General features: G+C 43.9%; 1 protein-coding gene across 7 annotated transcripts in view; it reads left to right on the top strand.

Moving 5' to 3' along the window:
• Nucleotides 1-22,245, top strand: part of PDE5A (phosphodiesterase 5A) — a 145,289-nt gene that overhangs the window by 26,814 nt on the left and 96,230 nt on the right. For 3 of the 7 annotated variants that reach the window (XM_070757673.1, XM_070757671.1, XM_070757670.1), the window contains exon 1: nt 17,246-17,599. The exons of 2 other annotated variants lie outside the window; for them this stretch is intronic. In XM_070757673.1, coding sequence (XP_070613774.1) covers nt 17,505-17,599 — 95 coding nt within the window. In that variant the 5' untranslated portion in view covers nt 17,246-17,504. Of the gene's footprint in view, nt 1-17,245; nt 17,600-19,673; nt 19,856-22,245 lie in introns of those variants that run through there. 2 more of the 7 variants (XM_070757675.1, XM_070757674.1) reach the window with 2 other exon arrangements.

Genomic DNA, 22,245 nt, shown 5'->3' with positions numbered 1-22,245 from the left:
GGAATAGTGCTGGAAACTATTAGAACTTGAGAATGGCTAGAAATATCTCTCCCTGAATGCAGGATGATTAAATTCTCCATCGGCAAAGAATAAGGATAGTATCACAAAAGAGCAAGAGAAGGAAAGTGAATTCAGTATTTTTCTAAAATAAAAATTGATCACACTAAATGAGTGGAAGTCAGTCATGTGTCTACTAAATGGAGTTAATGTGGGCTACCAAAAATAAAATTTTGCTTAACAGGCTTTCTTGTGAAAAAAGAGCAATAAAATGTGTGTGAGTGTGTCTGTATTCCTGATTAACCATATAATTATTACTGACTAGTTGACCAATTGATTGATATCCTGTCTTTACTCCAGGTTCTGAGTAAGACAACCTACAAGCCACTTACTCTTGCTGATTCTTCCCATCACTAACTATCCTGCAAGATAGTGAGTTTCAAAGATAGTGGCCTTTCAAAATCACAAAGTGAATTTTCTTGATTTGCAGTGTCTTTCTTTCTTGACTCATTGAAAAATAAGTATGTCTATGTATTGTGCATGGTTTCTATGTATCGTGCATATATTCTATGTACTATAGATAGATAGATAGATAGATAGAGAGAGAGAGAGAGAGAGAGAGAGAGAGAGAGAGAGAGAGAGAGAGAGAGAGATAGAGAGAGAGAGAGAGAGGCAGGCAGGCAGGTATGTAGGTAGATAGAAATAGATAGATAGATAGATAGATAGATAGATAGATAGATAGATAGATAGATAGATAGATATTGGATTTGTATGCTGCCCCTCTCCCTAGACTTGGGGCGGCTAACAACAGTAATAAAAACAGCATGTAACAATCCAATACTAAAACAACTAAAAAACCCTTATTATAAAACCAAACATACATACAAACATACCATGCATAAAATTGTAAAGGCCTAGGGGGAAAGAATATCTCAGTTCCCCCATGCCGGGTGGCAGAGGTGGGTTTTAAGAAGCTTAAGGAGGGTGGGGGCAATTCTAATCTCTGGGGCGAGTTGGTTCCAGAGGACCAGGGCCGCCACAGAGAAGGCTCTTCCCCTGGGTCCCGCCAAACGACATTGTTTAGTTGACGGGACCCGGAGAAGGCCCACTCTATGGGACCTAACTGGTCGCTGGGATTCATGCAGCAGAAGGCGGTCCCTGAGATAGATAGATAGATAGATAGATAGATAGATAGATAGATAGATAGATAGATAGATAAATAGATACAGTATTTCTGCTCACATGTTATTTGCTGTTGCTGTAGCATTTACGCATTTGTTGATCAGGCATTGGGAGAAAGGCAACAATGAAGGACAAATTATTTTGTATTGTCTAGTTGGCTTTGTGCTCCTTCAATTAGACCAGTGATCGCAACACTTTTTTCCCTCAGGTGCCAAAAGAGCGTGCGCATGCGTTATCAAACATGTACAAGTGCCCATACCCATAATTCAGTTTCTGGGGAGGGCAAAAACAGCTTCCATTGTCCCCTGGAGGTCCTCTGGAGGTCTGTTTCCCAACTTCTGGTGGATCCAGTAGGCTCATGTTTTGCCCTCCCCAGGCTCCAAAGGCTCCCCATATCCCTGGAGGCTCCCTAGAAACAAAAAATGCCCTTCCAGGGTCTCTGTGTGAGTGAAAAATGAGCTAGCCAGCACACATGCACGTTGGAGCTGAGCTAGGGCAATGGCTTGCGTGCCATCAGATATGGCTCTGCGTGCCACCTGTGGCACCTGTGCCATATATTCGCCATCCCTGAACTGGACTGTTGACTTTAGGTGGAATGAAGGATATTGTTTTATTGCTATGGTTAAAGATTAGATCTAAAGCCAATTAGACCTAATCTTCAATTATATCAATAAGCATGATGGTAGAAAAATGTTTTTCAGCATTTGGGAATTAGTTTGTGCTATACTTCTTTATAAGCCGTATACATTAAAGGAGTAAAAACATGCTTTAAAATAGAAGCCAGTAGATCTAGAAACATAGAAACATAGATGTCTGACGGCAGAAAAAGACCTCACGGTCCATCTAGTCTGCCCTTATACTATTTTCTGTATTTTATCTTAGGATGGATATATGTTTACTCCAGGCATGTTTAAATTCAGTTACTGTGGATTTATCTACCACGTCTGCTGGAAGTTTGTTCCAAGGATCTACTACTCTTTCAGTAAAATAATATTTTCTCATGTTGCTTTTGATCTTTCCCCCAACTAACTTCAGATTGTGTCCCCTTGTTCTTGTGTTCACTTTCCTATTAAAAACACTTCCCTCCTGGACCTTATTTAACCCTTTAACATATTTAAATGTTTCGATCATGTCCCCCCTTTTCCTTCTGTCCTCCAGACTATACAGATTGAGTTCATTAAGTCTTTCCTGATACATTTTATGCTTAAGACTTTCCGCCATTCTTGTAGCCCGTCTTTGGACCCGTTCAATTTTGTCAATATCTTTTTGTAGGTGAGGTCTCCAGAACTGAACACAGTATTCCAAATGTGGTCTCACCAGCATTCTATATAGCGAGATCATAATCTCCCAAATTCTGACATGGCTGTCGACCTTATTATGCCTTTCTAATTCCGAGGATCAGTGTATCTATTTCCCAACTGCTTCCTACCACTGCTCATCAAGTTTAGTGAAACGAAGATAAATACCATTTCTTAAATCCCTTGTATGTCAAGGATATCAGTATGAGCTGCATAGGCACCGTCTTATCAGGAATCCACAGCAAACTCCAGGCCGGAGTTGACAGTCATTTGTTTTGTGTTAAGCCTATGAAAGCGGATATCTTTGAACTGCAAACACAGCTGCTAAGCAACTTCCCTTTCACTATATTCCCCATATGGACTCTGCCCCTTTGAGTTTTTTTTCATGTGAATGAGATGTGCTTATTGTAATTAATATTATTGACCGTTTCCTGACTCAAATAATTCAGTTGCCCATTAATTTCTTTTTTTAGCCAGACAATCTACAAAAGATGCTTCACAGCTCTCTTGTACATCTTTATCACCTTTTTTACTGGTACCTTTTAGGCACATTATTTAAATTTAAAATGTTTAGAATGTTAAGCACAGGATACCATAAGATAAATGGGAAATAAATAACAACATCAGAGTTGTTATTATATGGAATGCTTTGAAAACTATTGTTTTCTGGCTTATCATGTGACTTATACTGTTGCTGCTACTCAACAATTTTCTTTAATAATTCCAATGGCCAGGATTTTTATCAGAATTGTAGAACATATTTTGCACTAATAGCCATACCTGGTGTTATGAATCAAATATAGGCAGAGCCTGAATTAGGCCAAAAAAGTAGGTGAAGTCGGGAACAAAAGTTACATTTGATTTAATTTAAATTTAATACACTGTAGGTCATATTGATATAATCCAATGAAATTGATATGTGCATTTAATGATCCTTTCTATTATACTAAAAATATACTTGGTGGCTTAGACTTACAGGGCACTATGATTATAGTCAAGCTACCTTGCACAACAAATTATACATTGATGTAGCATACAAAGCCAAAGTAGAATTTTTCTCATAGTATTTGGCATACTGAAGGGTATATGCTGCAGGTTCTAAATCCTCGAGTAAGAGTTTTTACATTTTGCTAAGTCATGATTTTTTTAACCATTGTTGTTTATTTTTATTTTATTTATTTTATTTATTCGATTTTTATGCCGCCCTTCTCCTTAGACTCAGGGCGGCTTACAACATGTTTGCAATAGCACTTTTTAACAGAGCCAGCATATTGCCCCCACAATCCGGGTCCTCATTTTACCCACCTCGGAAGGATGGAAGGCTGAGTCAACCTTGAGCCGGTGATGAGATTTGAACCGCTGACCTTCAGATCTACAGTCAGCTTCAGTGGCCTGCAGTACAGCACTCTACCTGCTGCACCACCCCGGCTCTTTTTATATATTTATATATATTTTATTTTATTTTATTTTATTTTATTTTATTTTATTTTATTTTATTTTATTTTATTTTATTTTATTTTATTTTATTTTATTTTATTTTATTTTATTTTATTTTATTTTATTTTATTTTATTTTATTTTATTTTATTTTATTTTATTTTATTTTATTTTATTTTATTTTATTTTATTTTATTTTATTTTATTTTATTTTATTTTATTTTATTTTATTTTATTTTATTTTATTTTATTTTATTTTATTTTATTTTATTTTATTTTATTTTATTTTATTTATTTATTTTTTATTTTATTTATTTTTATTTATTAATTCATTAATTCATTCATTCATTCATTCATGTATTTTTAATTATTATTATTTATTTATTTATTAGATTTGTATGCAGCCCCTCTCCTTTGACTCAGGGCGGCTCACAACAATAATAAACACATTGTTAAATTAAGAGTATAAATCCAAATTAAACAAAGCACAGTGGGAATTGATAGCAAGTCCCAGACAGGATTGAAGAAGAAGCTGCAGTAACATTCAGTCTCTTCCAGTGGTGCCCTTTAAAAGTGAATCAGAAAGACTGTTCATTTGGAAATCTTTTAAAATTTTCTTACAAGGCTAAAATAGAGTCTCAGTGGTGCAGTGATTACAGTGCATACTGTACCTGGGTAGGTAGGTAGGTAGATAGGTGGGTGGGTGGATGGGTAGATGGGTAGATGGGTAGATAGGTAGATAGGTAGATAGGTAGATAGGTAGATAGGTAGATAGGTAGATAGGTAGATAGGTAGATAGGTAGATAGGTAGATAGATGGATGGATAGATAGATAGATAGATAGATAAATAGGTAGGTAGGTAGGTAGGTAGGCAGGCAGGCAGGCAGGCAGGCAGAGAGAGACAGACAGACAGACAGACAGACAGACAGACAGACAGACAGACAGCTATGAAGGCAGGTGGGTAGGTAGATAGATGTAGATGAAAGCAATAACTGAGCTGATTGTGAATCTGTCAAGGCACTGCTCGTTGCTGCCCTTTAAATATAAGTTTTAAAAACGGCACATCGACAAAGCATTTTAGCAACTACTTTTCAATTAGGAAGGGAAAGAAGCTGTTTTGACCCCACAGGGCTCCAAAAAGAATACAGTCTGCTCATAAGTGTTCTAAGGCTTCAGAGTAGCGAAAGGAAAATCACAGTGAGATTTCAAATACACTGTAGCACAGCCAGAAATAAATCAGCTTAGCTCTTGACCTCTGCCAGCCTTGTGGATTCATTAGAGATCTAATGCTGAATTTCAAGCTGGTTCAAACGCTTTCTTTGAAAGTATCTATGCATCAGAAAGCCTTGCATCTATGCTGGGCTGAATCTGCTTGTGAAGCTAGGTGAGACACATTACTTTTAATTATGGACTTTTGAATATGACAGAGTCTATAATTAGGCTCTGTTAGGATGTTTGCATAAAAATACAAATCACAGTTGAAAATATATATGTCAAATCTACCTTGTTAAGGCTCTGATTTAAAAAAAACTTTCTAAGCAGGTAATTAATAGGGAGGGTTAGGAAAAGCAATGGTGAACTACAGTATTCTGTCAAAATAATCTCAACAGAACACTTTATGCAATAAATCAAATTGGCTCAAATGTGAATGCAAGTTACTGGACAAGAGCAAAGGCTGTGAGAAAAAAAATCTAAAATAACTAGCCATAAACAATTAATAGAAAGAGTGAGAAAAACAATATCGTGACAGAGGAAAACATTTCATAGTACAGTGGTACCTCTACCTAAGAACACCTCTACTTAAGAACTTTTCTAGATAAGAACCAGGTGTTCACGATTTTTTTGCCTCTTCTCAAGAACCATTTTCTAGTTAAGAACCCGAGCCTGGAAAAATTTCCCAGGAAATTTGAGAGCAGCACGAAGGCCTGGCCAGTTTCCTGCCATTCCCCCTTTAATCTCGGCCATCTTGGGCTTTTGGGGGCTTCCAGAGAAGCATTTCTGTGGCTTAAGGAGGCTTTGGCAGACCAGAGCGAACAAAGCATTTTTCTTTCTCTGGGCGCTTGGAGAGGGAATAAACCACTTTGCTGTGGGGGCTCCCTTGTGCTGCCTCCCATACACTCAGCGCGAGGTTGCCTCCCGGAGTGTCTGGGCGTGGAAAAGCAAAAGGGGGCGCTTCGGCCCAGCTGGATCAACCCGGCTTTAGCCAAACCAAGGAGTCACCACAGTGAAGGGAAGGCACTGGCTACAAAGCAAGTGAGTGAGAGGAGAGGGGAGCCCTTCAGCATGGGAAGGAAGAGGAAGCAGGAAGCAGCAGCAGCAGCAGATGCCTTTTGGTCAAAGGAGCAGAAGGTTCCTCCCTCTCGCTCACCTGAGTTTCTCTCTCTGGCACAGTGTATGGGAGGCAGCCTCGCGCCAGGTGTATGGGAGATGCTTGCTCCTCCTCACCACCTCAGAGTCCCTCTTTTTTTTTAAGCCTTAAAGTTTTGGTTATTTTTAATTCCCCTCACCTCACTTTCTTCCTTTGGCAGCGACTGTCCTCCTCCCCCCCTTCTTCCCTCCCAAATTCCAAGCTTTTATTTCTTTCCTAATGGGTTTGCATGCATTATTTGCCTTTACCTTGATTCTTATGGGAAACATTGCTTCTACTTATAAACTTTTCTACTTAAGAACCTGGTCACGGAAGAAATTAAGTTCTTAAGTAGAGGCACCACTGTATGAGAAAAGAACAGGCATAACTATTGATAAGAATTTTTCAACTTTCTTAGAAGTTTCTGAAGAGTAGTCACCTGGGGGAAGAGTCATAGCTTCCTGGTTGCAGTTGCCATTAGAATACATTTTAATTGATTACTTTGAAAAAAAGGCCAATAGTTTTGCCTGAAATGCCAGACAACTTCAGCAGGCAGAACTTTTAGAGCTGGGCATCATCATGACTTGGAGAGACATAGAAAACTCAACTCTTAACACCTTCTAATAGGCATAACTACTTTAAAGGCCAATATAATAGGCCTAATACTGGGCAAAAGGCTTAAGGTCACATGGATTCTCAATCCCTTTTGTTGCCCATTTTGAGTACCCTCAAAATAGGTACACCTTAGCAAGCCCTAGCATCCTAGAGAGAGCATTAAGGCTAGGAAAGATTATGGTGCAGGTGCATAAGGTGATGGGGCGCATTTTCAGGGTGGCAGGGCTGTGTACAAGGCCTGGCCTGGCCTGGCCTGGCCTGGCCTGGCTTGGCTTGGCTTGGCTTGGCTTGGCTTGGCTGGTGGTTGGTGGCTGTTGACTTTGCACCTCCACCATTTTTATCAAGGTCCTCCACCAAAAAAAACTCTGGACCCCAATGAACATCCATTGTTTCAGCCCAAATGGAGTTTGCCTGTCACTCCCTCTCAGACCGACTCCAGTGTTGGCATCCCAGTCCTGTACCTTTGATGCACCTTCATAGCTGCTCCACCAGGTCCTTTTGATTCTGGCACTAGGAAATGGCTGACATCCCCTTGCTTCGTCCCTCTAGTGGGGCAGCCTGGTTTTGGCACTCCACCGCTCAGCACATGCACACAGCTTTTGGAGGAGACTTTCCTGAAGCCTGGGGAGGGTGAAAGTGGCTTCTCCTCTTTGAAAGGTCAAAAATCAGCATGTGCATGTCCATTGGAGCTGACAAGAAAAAGCCTCATGTGCTCTTGGATATGACTCTGAATACCACCTGTGGCACGCAAGCCATAGGTTCACCATCATGGATGTATAGGATTGGTTTGAACAGTTAAAACTATAACAATTTAACTATTAAAAGTGCCACTTTCTCTGCTACATCTTTTCTATCTGGGCAGAAACAAATGAGTCAAACATTATAGCAACTGTGTAGGAAACCACTCATCACCTTCTGGTTACTGAATACAACCATTCAGTCTTCCCTGGCTAAGTCAACACCACAAGGTCTTCAGCAATGTGGCCTGATGAGACTTGAAGGGAAATCGAAAGGATAGAACCCAGAGTACACTATCTGATCACACAGGGCAGATAGAAACTATTGGCCATAGGTGGACTCTCAGATAGGTGGCTACCACACTGTGGGCATGGCTTATGCATTTTGTTTCAACATCTTTCAGTGCAAATGGGTTGCTCTGGGGCAATGTTCCCTCTAATTTTTTCCCGGTGTGGCGGAAAAGTATAGTGTCTGAGCGACAGTCCCTTTGGGACTGGGCGGCATAGAAAAATAAATAAATAAATAAATAAATAAATAAATAAATACATAAATAACTAAATAAACAAACAAATAAATAAATAAGAAAAAAATTCCCTTCTTTTTTATTAAAAGAAATTAACAATAAACCAAAACCAAAATCTATTACTATTATTATCTTCTCTTTTTCCATCCCTGTCTCCTCCCCCCTTGTGTGTGTGTGTGTGTGTGTGTGTGTGTGTGTGTGTGAACTCTTGAACCATTTCCAATTAGAGGTGAGCTATTGGAAATGGTTCAAGAGTTCACACACACACACACACACACACACACACACAAAAATGGCTGGGGTTTTTTTTCTGTTATTATTTGGGTGCTTTTTACCATATGCTTTAAATCAAGAGTCATTTCTCTCTCTTTCTCTCTCCCCCTCTTGCTCTGTCTCTCTCTCTCTCTCTTTCTCTCTATTGCTTTCTTTCTCTCTCATTCTTTCTTTCTATCTCTCTTTCTTTCTTTCTCTTCTCTCTCTTGCTATCTCTCTCTCCCCCCTTTTATCTCTCTCTCTCTTTCTCTCTTGTTTTCTTTCTCTCTCTCTCTATTGCTTTCTTTCTCTTCTCTCTTGCTATCTCTCTCTCCCCCCTTTCTCTCTTTCTCTCAGCAGCGGTAGTAGCCGTGGGGCGGTGGCAGGGTGATCAGCTGTGAGGCGGAGCTCCGGAAGGGAGGCACAGACGGCGAGGAGGCTGCGAGAGCGCTTTCTCCAAGCGCTTCGGGAACGCCTGCCCTGCCTCTACTGCAGCCCCCTTGCTGGAAGTCTGGGACAAAAGTGCTCCCAGCAAAGGGGCTGCAAGAGGGATGGGGTGGGCATTCCCGAAGCCCGCGGAGAAAGCCCTCTCTCGCAGCCCCCTGGCTGGCTGGCAGCGCTTTCGTCCCGCAGCCGCCACCACCGCGGCAGAAGTCACGCCCCAAGGCAGGAGGCGGCGGAGGAGAGGGGGCGGATCGGGCGGGCGGGGGGCAGGGGCGCGTTTGGCCGGAGGCACCGTGGGGAGGCAGGGGCGGCTGCGGCTCCCTTTCCTCCTACTGCCACACCTTCCCGCCCCCGGCCCCCTGCCCCCATGGGCTGGCAGCGGGATGGGGAGTGCGCGCCCATGGAAAAGGGCGCGGGGGTATTTTGGGGTGCGCGTGTGTGCACGGGCGCATCTTACGGGGAACAGTGCTCTGGGGTGGAGCTCCAAATTTTGCTACCGGAACTGCGGTCCTGACCGTTCCTGTAGGAGCACATCACTGGTTTGAACCCAATAAATGGTGACTTCGTGTAGACATTAACAAGAACCAGTGAGACCATCAAGGACTAAGGCCACCTCACCCCCATACTCCAGAACTCAACTTTGTAGAGAGTTTCTCCTGCTGAAATCTATCTCCTGTTGTTTAGTTTGATCTTTTTGTATTTATTTTTAGTACCATTTGCCCCCACTGTGCTCCTGGATTTTTATTACTAGAGCTTGCATATATCTGCAGTTTCAATTATCAGGATAGAGCCATCCACATAGAGTGAGTTACTGATTTTTTTTCTTTAGTTTTAAAGGCATTGGATGGTGAAATAAACCCAGAGACAGGGCTAGGTGAAAGACGGTTCCTTTATTCAGCTCTTAAAGGAAAGTGACAATCAGCGGATACCGTCTGCTCTACCTGGGAGAAACCGCTCCTTTTATACATTTGCGGTTCCCGCCAGAGAGAGAGCAGCCGCGTCGGAGCCAATCAGGATAGACTTCCTGATTCTCAGTCAGACAGCGTTTCCACACGGAACCAAACTATTTACAAGGATACAACACCCCTCCCTCCTTAGTCCGGACACATCAATCACGAAAGCCACGTGACGAAATCCTCCAATCTGCTGGGTCTTCGCGAGGCTCGCTCCGACCTGCGCAGTTCATTTGAGTCCTCGCTACCGACGGTGGAGGTCGGTTCGCCTGCGCTTCCCCAGCGCGGCTGAGGCCTGTTTTGGGCTCCGGCCCGCTGAGTTGATCGGGCAGGCACGACACCGACTTCGGAGGATGAAGATGGTTCAGCGTCGCTGGAGGATCCTTCCTGACTCGATAAGTCCATTTGTACATCCATTAAGTCGGGTTGCGCGTTACAGTCTGTTAGAATGGGAGAGTCTGTTTCAGCGGTTTGCTCTGGGGAGTTTCCCATGCGCTTCCGTATGTGGTCAATGTGCCGCTTCCACATTCGACCATCCTCCAATTTTACAATATATGTTTTAGGAGCAGTCTGTTGTACAATTGTTCCTTTCATCCAATTTATACCCCCATCAAAATTCTTTACAAAAACACTTTGACCCAAATACATTTGCCTTTCGGGGTTCACATACATAGGTTTATGAGTACAAAATCTCGGGTGTAACCTATCCAGTGGGGACCTCAGTTTTCTCCCCATTAGTAATTCAGCAGGGCTTACGTGCATGTGAGAGTTTGGGGTAATATGCTGGGTTAACAAGAATTGGTCCAAATGCTGTTGTACATCTCCAGGGCCTGATCTGCGCAATGCTTCTTTTGCCACCCGAACGTAGCGTTCTGCCAAACCATTAGCCCAGGGCGAGTAAGGCGAGATGAGTGCATGTCTGACCCCCAAGTTATCTAGGAACAATTCAAATTGCCTGGCTGTCAATTGGGGCCCATTGTCAGACACTAAGATATCAGGACAACCATGGGTGGCGAACAAACGGCGCAGAACCTTAATGGTGGCACTCGTAGTTATATTATTCATTGCAATGATTTCCACCCATTTGGAAAATGCATCTACTACTATTAAGAAATATTGTGACCCCACTGGTCCTGCAAAATCAATATGGACCCTGGACCAAGGCCCTGCTGGTTGTTCCCACTCTGCTGGGGTTGTTTTTTGGGGGGGGGGGGGTTAGGCCGCGACTCTTGGCATAGGTCACACTTTGCTACCCACTTTTCAATGTCAGTATCCAAACCTGGCCACCATAAGTGCCCCCTAGCTAAACCCTTCATCCTGACAATCCCAGGATGGCCCACATGTAACATTGTAAGGACTTTGGTCTGTAAACTCCCGGGAATGATTACCCTATCACCCCACAACAGGCAACCTTTAACATACGACAATTCCAGTCTTTTGGTTTTAAAATCACATAATTCCGGTTCCACAGAGTCATTCTGCCACCCCTTAAGTACACAGTTTACCACCTTTTTCAGAATTGGGTCTTGCTGCGTGTGTGCAGCCACCTCTCTTGCAGTAGTTAGTGGGTTGTCTTCAAGTTCTATCATTAGGACATCAGCAGACGGGGCAGGGTCCTCTACTAACTCTGCCATGGGGCACCTACTAAGACCATCTGCGTGGTTGATGGTTTTACCCCCTTTGTGAATGAGCTCGTACTGGTATCCTGAGAGGAACAGGGCCCATCTGATTAACTTTGGTGACATAAATGGGGGAGTAGGTTTGTTGGGGGCTAAGAGGCCTAGTAAAGGCTTGTGGTCGGTCACCAATTCAAAACTCCTGCCAAAAAGATAATTATGAAATTTCTTCACCCCAGCCACTAATGCTAGAGCCTCCTTATCTAGTTGGCTATAATTTCTCTCAGTATTGGTCATTGTTCTGGAAAAGAAAGCAATTGGGGCCTCTGTGTTATTAGGCAAAACGTGTGCCAAGACCCCTCCCATGCCATACGGGGACGCATCGCACGTAAGCCTGATGGGTAGTGAGGTGCTATACTGGACTACTACACTTTTAGAAGTTAGTAACTGTTTTATTTGTACAAAGGCTTCGTGCTCAGTTCTCCCCCATGTCCAAGGGGTTTCTTTCTGTAGTAAACGGTATAGAGGCTCTGCTGCTGTTGCCTTCTGTTTTAAAAAAACAGAGTAAAAGTTAAGAAGGCCTAAAAAGGCTTGCAATTCTGTCTTATTTTGTGGTTCTGGGGCTTCCCTAATGGCCCTCAATTTTTCAGTAGTGGGGTGGATGCCTTCCCCATCGATTTTATATCCTAAAAATTCCACACTGCTGGTTCCCCACACGCATTTGTCAGGTTTGATTCTTAGCCCTTTATCTTGCAGTCTCTGTAGTACTTCCCTTATTCTTTTGTTGAGTTGACATTGGTTTTCCCCTGCAATTAAGATGTCATCAAAGTAGGGAATGGCCCCTTTAATCCCTGATAACAACCGTTCCATTATGCTTTGAAAAATCCCTGGGGCTATGCTTACTCCAAATTGTAATCTGGTACATTTAAAGGCACCCCTGTGGGTGACAATTGTCTGTACGCGTGCTGTCGGTTCATCGACAGGGAGCTGCTGGTAAGCTTGGGCTAAATCGATTTTTGCGAACACTTTCCCTTCCCCCAAGGAGTGAAGGAGCTGTTGTACCACAGGAATGGGATAATGGTGATGTTGGAGGGCTTTGTTGAGCGTAGATTTATAGTCAGCGCAAACCCTTAAGGAGCCATCTGGTTTAAGAGGCGTAACTATGGGTGTTTCCCATGGCCCCTGCTCTACAGGAACTAAAATGCCTTGGCTTATGAGCTTATCCAGCTGTAGGTCAAGTTTGGGGAGGAGTGGAAGGGGTACCCTGCGAGGTTTGAGCCGGACTGGAGGTACCTTGGGGTCAATAGAAAATGAGATAGGGGGCCCTTTATACGATCCCAAGGTGGGGCTAAACACTTCTGGGAATTCTTGTAAGAAGTTAGGCATGCTATCAGAGTTAACAGTACAAATACCAGAAATCTCAATTCCCAAAGGTTCCATCCAAGCTAACCCCAGGAGGGAGTGTCTAGCCCCTGTAACAACAATCATAGGCAAGGTACATTTAACATTCTTAAACATAATAGGTACATTCACTTGGCCTAGAACAGAAATTATTCCCCCTTGAAAATCTCTAATTACCAATGAGGTTTGTAACAGGTCAGATTTTGAGAGGCTAGGCATGTACATTTTAAGTTTTTCCCACGGCATAATGGTGTATTTAGACCCCGTATCAAGTTCCATAGAGCATGGTTTGTTGTTTAAAAGCAGTGAAATTACAATCTTGCCCCCATTTTTTGTTGCCGTGTTATTCATGGAAAATTGATTGTTACCTCTTGAGTAGTCGCGGTTAGCGGTTGAGTAGTTCTTGCGGCCAGAAAACCGGAAAGACCGGTTTTCGCGTGGTTGTGGTGTTTGATTCTGGAAACGCTGGGGCCGAGGAGTGGAGAAGGCTTCCTCAGGCAAAGGTGCTCTGCAGGCTTCGGCGATATGGCTGCGTCTGTTGCAGCGGCGGCAAATGGCGTCCCGGAAGGGGCAGCATTGGCGCGGATGGTTTCCTCGGCAGCCGGCGCAGGGGGCGACGGGGCGAGGGTACCTGGGTTGTCTCGGCTGGTCCTGTTGTAGCAGGAAACAGTTGTCCTCGTCGAGGGCTGATGTGCTGAGGTCATCTGGGGTCTCAGCGCGGGAAAACGTGGAGTCGATCTTGGCGATGACCTCTCGTTTGTCGTGCTCCTTCAGTTCCTTGGCAGCAGCGTCGGCGACCTCTGCGGTTTGAGCCAGCTTGATTACTGCCTGGAGAGACGGTTCGTCCTCGGTGAGGAGTTTGTTCCGGACCATGGCATTTCTCATGCCGAAAATTAAGGCATCGGTGAGGTGAGCTTCCGGGTTATCAAACTTGCATTTTGCAAGCACCGTTCGAAGTCGCGTTGCGAATTGATTGATGGATTCCGATTCGAGCTGAGCCATTCTTGAAAATTGGTGCCGGAAAACGACGGCTGGTTTCGTTGGCTTGAAATGGCTCGCGAGCTTGGCTTGCAAGACGTCCCAAGCGACGGATTTGGCTGGAAGCGGATCGGTGAGAGTCTGGGCGAGATCGAATATTTCTGGACCGCAGTAGTTCAGGAAGATGGCCCGTTTTCGTTCGGCGTCGGCGTCCCTTATTCCTGCGGCTTCGAGGAAGATCTCGAACTTGGCTATGTAGGTGTCCCAGGAAGATTTGTCCAGATCGAAGAACTCAGGAGCTCGGCCGATTTGAAGGTTGTTCCTTTTGCACGCGTGGTTCTTCCGTCCGTCGTCGCCAGTGAAATAAACCCAGAGACAGGGCTAGGTGAAAGACGGTTCCTTTATTCAGCTCTTAAAGGAAAGTGACAATCAGCGGATACCGTCTGCTCTACCTGGGAGAAACCGCTCCTTTTATACATTTGCGGTTCCCGCCAGAGAGAGAGCAGCCGCGTCGGAGCCAATCAGGATAGACTTCCTGATTCTCAGTCAGACAGCGTTTCCACATGGAACCAAACTATTTACAAGGATACAACAGATGGGAAGATGATTGACTGTGAGGAGTGCCTCTTGGTACAAGTAGGAGCGTAGTTGGTGCACAAAATGCATTTGTGCAAAGGTCCCTCTAGCTACAACCGTCAAATGTTGGTCTAGTTTTAGCTGTGACTCTAGGAAGACACCCAAATTTTGAACCTGTTTTGAGGGGACAACTTCTCACCTCCAAGAGCCAAGGATGGACAGTTGACATAGTCCTGAGTGACTTTATCCAACAGAAACAGCACAAATTCCTCAGCTTTACCCTGCAAGGGCTCCTCCGTTCCCTCTACATTGAGGAGAGAATGAGTCACTCTAAAAAGGGCAGCTGGGTGCAAATCAGCGGATAAAATAAGTGTGGAAAAATGGGAACATTTTGCCACCTGTATCACCACTAAATGTCCTAATAAAGGCTCTTGGTGTTTGGTCAGATTCGGAGTTACTGGTCCTCCAGTATTGCTCTAGACATCTCTTCTGGTGCTTCATCTCTTGGAGCTCCTCAGTAAACCAGGGAGCTCTCCTGGATTCACCACGATGGAGAGGTCACGAAGGCACAATCCAGACCAGTGCCCCAGATGCCGCCCTATTCCAGGCAGCCACTAGGGCAGTGTTTCCCAACCGTGGCAACTTGAAGATATCTGGACTTCAATTCCCAGAATTCCCCAGCCAGCATTTGCTGGCTGGGGAATTCTGGGAGTTGAAGTCCAAATATCTTCAAGTTGCCAAGGTTGGGAAACACTGCACTAGGGACGCAACCAGATTGTGGACAAGTAAGTCAGGTATCTCTCCAAGCTCCTTCTAGAACTTTTCAAGGTCTATTAGATAGGTTCCACCTCCCTGCAGTGAGGGAGTGGTGCCTTAAAGTCTAGATGAGTTTAATCCAATAAGAGTTTGGTTGCACTCTAAAGCTGGATAGCAGCCTTTCCCCAGAATTGATCCAGAAAAATTAAAGTAAGCAGAAGAGTTATTTGGCAATAGAGGCAAATGGCTTGGTGGAGCCTCTTTCTACTATGTTATTATAGGCTGTTAAAATGAAAGTAGGTGACTACTTTGAGGGATGCCACAGCACCTGTCAAAATATTAGATATGAAAGCTATTAAGGTCTTTACTCACTTTCCTTTCGATTTCACTTGATGTTGAGAGCCGGGGTGGCAAAGTGTTTAGAATGCAGTAATGCAGGCTACTTCAGCTAACTGCTAGCTGTAATTCAGCAGTTCAAATCTCACCACCAGCTCAAGGTTGATTCAGCCTTCCATCCTTCCATCCTTCTGAGGTGGGTAAAATCCGGATCCAGATTGTTTGGGGCAATATGCTGATACTGTAAACCGCTTAGAGAGGGCTGTAAAAGCACTATGGAGTGGTATATAAGTATAAATGCTATTGCTAGTTTAATAGTTTACTATTTTTATTCTGTGAAACTAAAAGTCCCCATTCCCCATCAGTGATGGACTACCAAAATTTTTACTACTGCACTGTGGGCGTGGCTTATGCATTTTGTTTCAACATCTTTCAGTGCAAATTGGGTGCTCTGGGGTGGAGCTCCAAATTTTGCTACCGGAACTGCGTTCCTGTACGTTCCCATAAGAGCCCATCACTGCTCCCCATGTATCTAATACATCCTGAGTGGAGAAAAATCTCTCAACCCAATTTTTCTTGAAGGCCCTTTTCCCTTGAATAGAATTCTTTATTGACCAAGTGTGATTAGACACACAAGGAATTTGCCAGTGGTGCATATGCTCTCAGTGTACACACACAAAAAAGATATATTTGTCAAGAATCGTGAGGTACAACACTTAATGATTGTCATAGGGTACAAAGTTTTATTAAATTGGATTGTTACATGTTGTTTTTATCATTGTTGTTAGCCGTCCCAAGTCTGCGGAGAGGGGCGGCATACAAATCCAATAAATAAATAAATAAATAAATAAATAAATAAATAAATAAATAAATAAATAAATAAATAAATAAATAAATAAGTAAGTAAGTAAATAAATAAATAAGTAAATAAGTAAATAAGTAAATAAATAAGTAAATAAGTAAATAAGTAATAAGTAAATAAGTAAATAAGTAAATAAGTAAGTAAGTAAGTAAGTAAATAAATAAACAAACAAACAAGCAATCAGCAATCAATATTAATATTAATATAAATTGTAAGGATACAAGCAACAAGTTACAGTCGTACAGTCATGAGTGGGAGGAGATGGGTGATAGGAACAATGAGAAGACTAATAGTAATAGTAATGCAGCCTTCGTGAATAGTTTGACAGTGGTGAGGGAATTATTTGTTTAGCAGAGTGATGTCGTTTGGGGAGGGGGGAATGTCCTTGTGTCTAGTTGTTCTAGTGTGCAGTGCTCTAAAGCGACGTTTTGAGGGTAGGAGTCGAAACCATTTATGTCCAGGATGCAAACAGTAAATACACTGCTCAAAAAAAAATAAAGGGAACACTCAAAGAACACAATCCTAGGTCTGAATGAATGAAATATTCTCATTGAATACTTTGTTCTGTACAAAGTTCAATGTGCTGACAACGTGTGAAATTGATTGTCAATCAGTGTTGCTTCCTAAGTGGACAGTTTGATTTCACAGAAGTTTGATTTACTTGGAGTTATATTGTGTTGTTTAAGTGTTCCCTTTATTTATTTATTTTTGAGAAGTATATTTTCACCGCGCTCATTTTGACAGCATACTAGTAACTAGTTAGTAAAACCGACCGGGGCGGAGAAGAAAAGCAAGAAGCTCGCCCGTTTGCCGGCAGCACCTTGGAGACTCTGGGGAGGGAGCGGCTAGCCGAATCCCTCATGGCTACGGCGGGCAACGAGCGAAGGGTGGAGCCGTTCGGATTACACATTAAGGGCTGGCTGGATCCCAGCTCCGCCGGGTGGGGGAAGGAGGCGGCGTGGAGTTGGCTATTCGCCGGCTGCCGCGACCAGGGAGCCCCGGCAGCGAGTTTTTGAGGGGGTGGAGGGCAAGAGGCCAGGGGAGAGATCCGAAGGGCACCTCAGGAGTGACGGGCGCGGGGCGTGACAGCAAGTACGGCGGCGAGGAGGCGGAGCGCCCCGGCAGCGGAGGTGGCCAGATGGGCCTGGCGGCTGCCTCGTGAGGCGAAAGTCAGCGGGCGGAGACCCGTCGACCATGGAAGGCGGCTGCCAGCAGCAGGACGCGGTGGAAGCGTGGCTGGACGACCACGGGGACTTCGCCCGCTCTTACTTTGTTCGAAAAGCCACCAGGTAAAAAAAAGCTCAAAGAGCCAAACCCTCCTGGGCGGCGCTGAGGAAGGGGTGTGTGTGTGTGTGGGGGGGAGATGGAGCAGAGGGTGGAGAACGAATTATTTCTCCCCTCCCCTCACTGGTAGAAAGGAGAAGCAGCGAGGATTTTCCACGAAGCTGAAAGCAGCGAACAAACAGACGCTCTGTGACGAGGCTCGGAGTTTTTCCGCGTGCGAATAGTTCTCTGGAGTTGCGCGCGACCCAAAGGCTGGCTGCTTGGCGCGCTTTTTATTTTATTTTAAACTCTGCGCCCGGTTTTGTTTGAGATCTTTGACTGGCAGGAAGGAGCGCGCGACCTTTCCCCTTTCATCGCCTCGTTAGGGACCGTGCGGCAGTAAAATGTGAGAGAGAGTGTAGGCGAAAAGCGCACGAGCTCAGCGTGGATGTGTCGAGGCTTGGAGCGCGCTCGGTGTAACAGGGACGCTCTTCCTTGGAAAAGGCTTTGCAGAATCTGGAAAGCTTCCTTTGTCCACGTCAGATTCTCCAGATGTGTTGGACGGCAGCTGGTGGTACCCGAGGCCTGCTGGCTAACGCCGGTTGTGCATTCAAAGATGAGCTGAAAACACACCTCCCAACTCCTTTGTAACTGTATTTTCTAGATCAGGGGCAGTGAAGGGCTACCAAAATTTTTACCACCACACTGTGGGCGTGACATATGCAGGACGCCCTGCATTTTCTTTCAACATCTTTCAGTGCAAATTGGGTACTCTGGGGTGGAGCTCCATTTTTGCTACCCCACTGTCGTCCCCCCCCAATCCTGGCAGTAGCCCATACCCAATTAAGGGTCTCCAACCTTGGCAACTTTAAGCCTGGTGGACTTCAACTCCCAGAATTGCCCACCAAAGCCAGGCTTAAAGTTGCCACGGTTGGAGACTCCTGTTCTAGATTCATAAGGCTGACAACCTAAGCTAGCAGGTTGGATTTGATAAAGTTCGACCAGTCGAGTTTCCATTTTCTCCTAAACCAAAAAAAAAAAAGGGGGGGGGAGAGAGATGGTTGCAAACCTTGATTTAATGGGTTGGCTTTGTGACCCAATTCATGTTTTAGTTTCCATCTGGTATATGTAACAAATACATATACAAATATTTTATATATATATGCCATTTACCCATTAGGAATATATATGGGGTTTTATTTTAAGCTGTCCCAGTTTCATTGCAACAGTCAACGCAGGCCTACAATATCTTCCTAATGGGTAAACGGCAAGAAAAATAAGAATCAAAAAAAGAAAAGAGGAGGAAGAAAAAGGAGAGAAAGAAAAACTTTGTTGTTGTTGTTAGTATAGGAATATTTCTGCTTCATCACTGGCTCGCTAGCGTTTTGATGGGTAGAATAAATGACCTTGAAGGTAACTCTCCCTTCAGCAAAAGGGAACAGCTAAAAGCTTTTCAATATTGGGGGAACCTATCTTGCACGGAAAGAAGGCAAAACCCACCAAGAGCCTTAGGGGTTGGACTAGATCGGGGTAGGCAAAGTTGGCTCTTCTACGACTTGTGGGCTTCAACTCCCAGAATTCCTGAACCAATTATGCTAGCTCAGGAATTCTGGGAGTTGAAGTCCACATGTCATAGACGAGCCAACTTTTCCTACCCGTGGACCTACAAGGTCCCCTTCCAAGTCTGTTAATCTGTTAGTCTCGAATAAGAACTTCCATGTGCTGAGCCAGTGGACCAGGGAAAACCAAACGCTAGGACCTTTGCCCTTTTTCCTAGAAAGCATCATAGCAGGCTGGGTCCATGGAAGCTGCATCCACCTTTAAAAAAAAAAAAAAAAAAAGGACAAAGGGCAGCATCGCACTGCTGATAACCAAAAAAAAAGGACGTTTGTGATCCTGGAAGAAGCCGGAGCGATAAGAAAGATGCTGTGGGCTGAGAAGCTGCGATGCCACAGTAGGGCAGGGTGGCCGTCGCCACTTCCTTGTCGTACTTTTTGGGACCCCCGGGGGGGGGGGCGCAGTTATTATATCCCGAAAGGAGCCCTTTGCGAAAGAGGAGCGGCCGCCCTCGGCCACCAGGGGGCAGCGCCGCACCGTCGCGGCTCCAAGTAGGCCAGGGCAAGAAGTTATCAGTCGAGGGTGGGGTTTGGGGGGCGGGGGGGACCGGGAGAAAAAGGGCTCGGAGGGAGTTTTCGTAAAGGATCCAAAGCGGAGAATCAAAGGCGCTGGCCTGGATTTCTTTACCTGTAGTCGGACATGCTGCCTTTTGGAGACAAAACGAGGTACTTTTTTTTTGGGGGGGGGGATTGGGTTCGCGCGATTTTTCGGCTATTTTTAGAAAAGGGGAATCGGGTTTCAGATCGGAATATACTTTTCGTTCGAAAGCAAACGGGTTTAAAAGCGGCGCCAAAGCGAGCAACGCTCCCGGGGTGACTTGGAGGGGAGAAAAGCCCGCGCCGCAAATCCAAAGAAAGTCTCCCGATCGCCTCAGGACTGGTCTCTATAGCCCAGTGTTCCCCAACCTTGGCAACTTGAAGATATTTGGACTTCAACTTCCAGAATTCCCCAGCCAGCGAATGCTGGCTGGGGAATTCTGGGAGTTGAAGTCCAAATATCTTCAAGTTGCCAAGGTTGGGAAACACTGCTATAGCCCACCCACCCACCCTTCTCCAGCGGCTGCCACCATCTGCTCAAGCCAGCCCCCCCCCCCCCCCCAATTGGCTTTCCCGACCACTTTAATGGAGATGGATGGGCTTTGAATGGGTTGGACGCCTGTGTGCGTGGTAACACGAGAGGTTCCCATTAATTATTGACTGGCACCGATCACTTGCCTTCCCGAAGCCCATCTGCGGCTAACGAAATCTTTTCCCCTTTTCCCATACTTTTGCCTACGCTCCTCTAAAAAGGACAACAAAATTCAAGTAGGAAGGATGCCCCCTTCTCTCTCTAAGAGGGATCTAAAACAAAAACCCAGAATGGAATAAAACTTACCATAGGTATCACACTTTATTTTATTTTATTTTATTTTAGTTTAGTTTAGTTTAGTTTAGTTTAGTTTAGTTTAGTTTAGTTTAGTTTAGTTTAGTTTTAGTTTTATTTTTATTTACTTACTTACTTACTTACTTACTTATTTATTTATTTTGTCCAATACACAATGAAGATTATAGAGGATATAGTAGAGAAGAAATATGAGATATAGGAGAGACTATAGGACAGGAGACGGAAGGCACTCTAGTGCGCTTATGTACGCCCCTTACTGACCTCTTAGGAATCTGGAGAGGTCAACCGTGGATAGTCTAAGGGTAAAATATTGGGGGTTAGGGGATGATACTATAGAGTCCGGTAAGGAGTTCCACGCTTCTACAACCAGATTACTAAAGTCATATTTTTTACAGTCAAGTTTGGAACGGTTAATATTAAGCTTGAATCTGTTGTGTGCTCTTGTGTTGTTGTGGTTAAAGCTGAAGTAGTCTTTGACAGGCAGGACATTGCAGCATATAATCTTGTGGGCAATACTTAGATCATGTTTATCCTTTATCCTACAGGACTTTACTTATTTAAGAACCTGCACTCTTGTACATAATTTGAAGTTTCTCCAAGCCCAGAGCATTTGAGGGGAGACACACACACACACACACACACACACACACACAGACACACACAAATGTATATAGAGATATAAACAGATAGATGGATAGATAGGCTAGATAGATAGATAGATAGATAGATAGATAGACAGACAGACAGACAGACAGACAGACAGACAGACAGACAGACAGACAGACAGACAGATACTGCTCAAAAAAATAAAGGGAATACTCTAAAACATCCTAGATCTGAATGAATGAAATGTTCATATTGACTACTTTATTCTGTACAAAGTTGAATGTGCAGCATGTGAAATTGATTGTCAATCAGTTTTGCTTCCTAAGTGGACAGTGATTTCACAGAAGTTAGATTTACTTAGAGTTATATTGTGTTGTTTAAGCGTTCCTTTTATTTTTTTTAAGCAGTGTATATATATATACACACAAACACACACACACACACATATATCAGATAAAGTAGAAGTTACTGCCCCATAGGATTTGGTATTGGAGGGAGAATTAATTGAATTGAGCAAGAGGAAAAGAATGAAAATGCTTGAAACCAGCATTGCAAAATGCTGGTGTTTTAGGGTAGGAATGTCATACATATGCTTTTTAAAAAATACAAACATTAATCAAAACTGAATAGCGTGCCATCGGAAAATTAATAATTTGTTACAAACTAGAATGGAGACATGGTTTTTTTTACTGCTGCATATTCCTGAGCTCAGATTTTAATTATAACAGTTGCAACTTCTAACAACGAACTTGAAGAGGGATGTTCTTTGGTTTGATGTCATTTAAATATGAAGTGCATCCTATATCAGGTCTATACATAACTTCCGATGTCCACAATGTTGCTATACTGCAATGAATATTGTGTAGTTCAGTGTTTTTCAACCAGTGTGCCGCGAGATATGGTCAGGTGTGCCGCGAAGCTCAGAGAGAGAAAGAAAGTAAGAGAGAGAGAGAAAGAGAGAAAGAGAACAAGAGAGAGAGAAAGCAAGAGAGAGAGAAAGAGAACAAGAAAAAGAAAGCAAGAAAGAGAGAGAGCAAGAGAGAGAGAGAGACATAGAGGGAGGTAG

The sequence above is a fragment of the Erythrolamprus reginae genome, chromosome 7, assembly GCF_031021105.1.
Source record: "Erythrolamprus reginae isolate rEryReg1 chromosome 7, rEryReg1.hap1, whole genome shotgun sequence".
Lineage (NCBI taxonomy): Eukaryota > Metazoa > Chordata > Lepidosauria > Squamata > Dipsadidae > Erythrolamprus > Erythrolamprus reginae.
The sequence above is the reverse complement of the archived record's forward strand: the minus strand, read 5'-3'. Positions and strand labels throughout refer to the sequence as shown.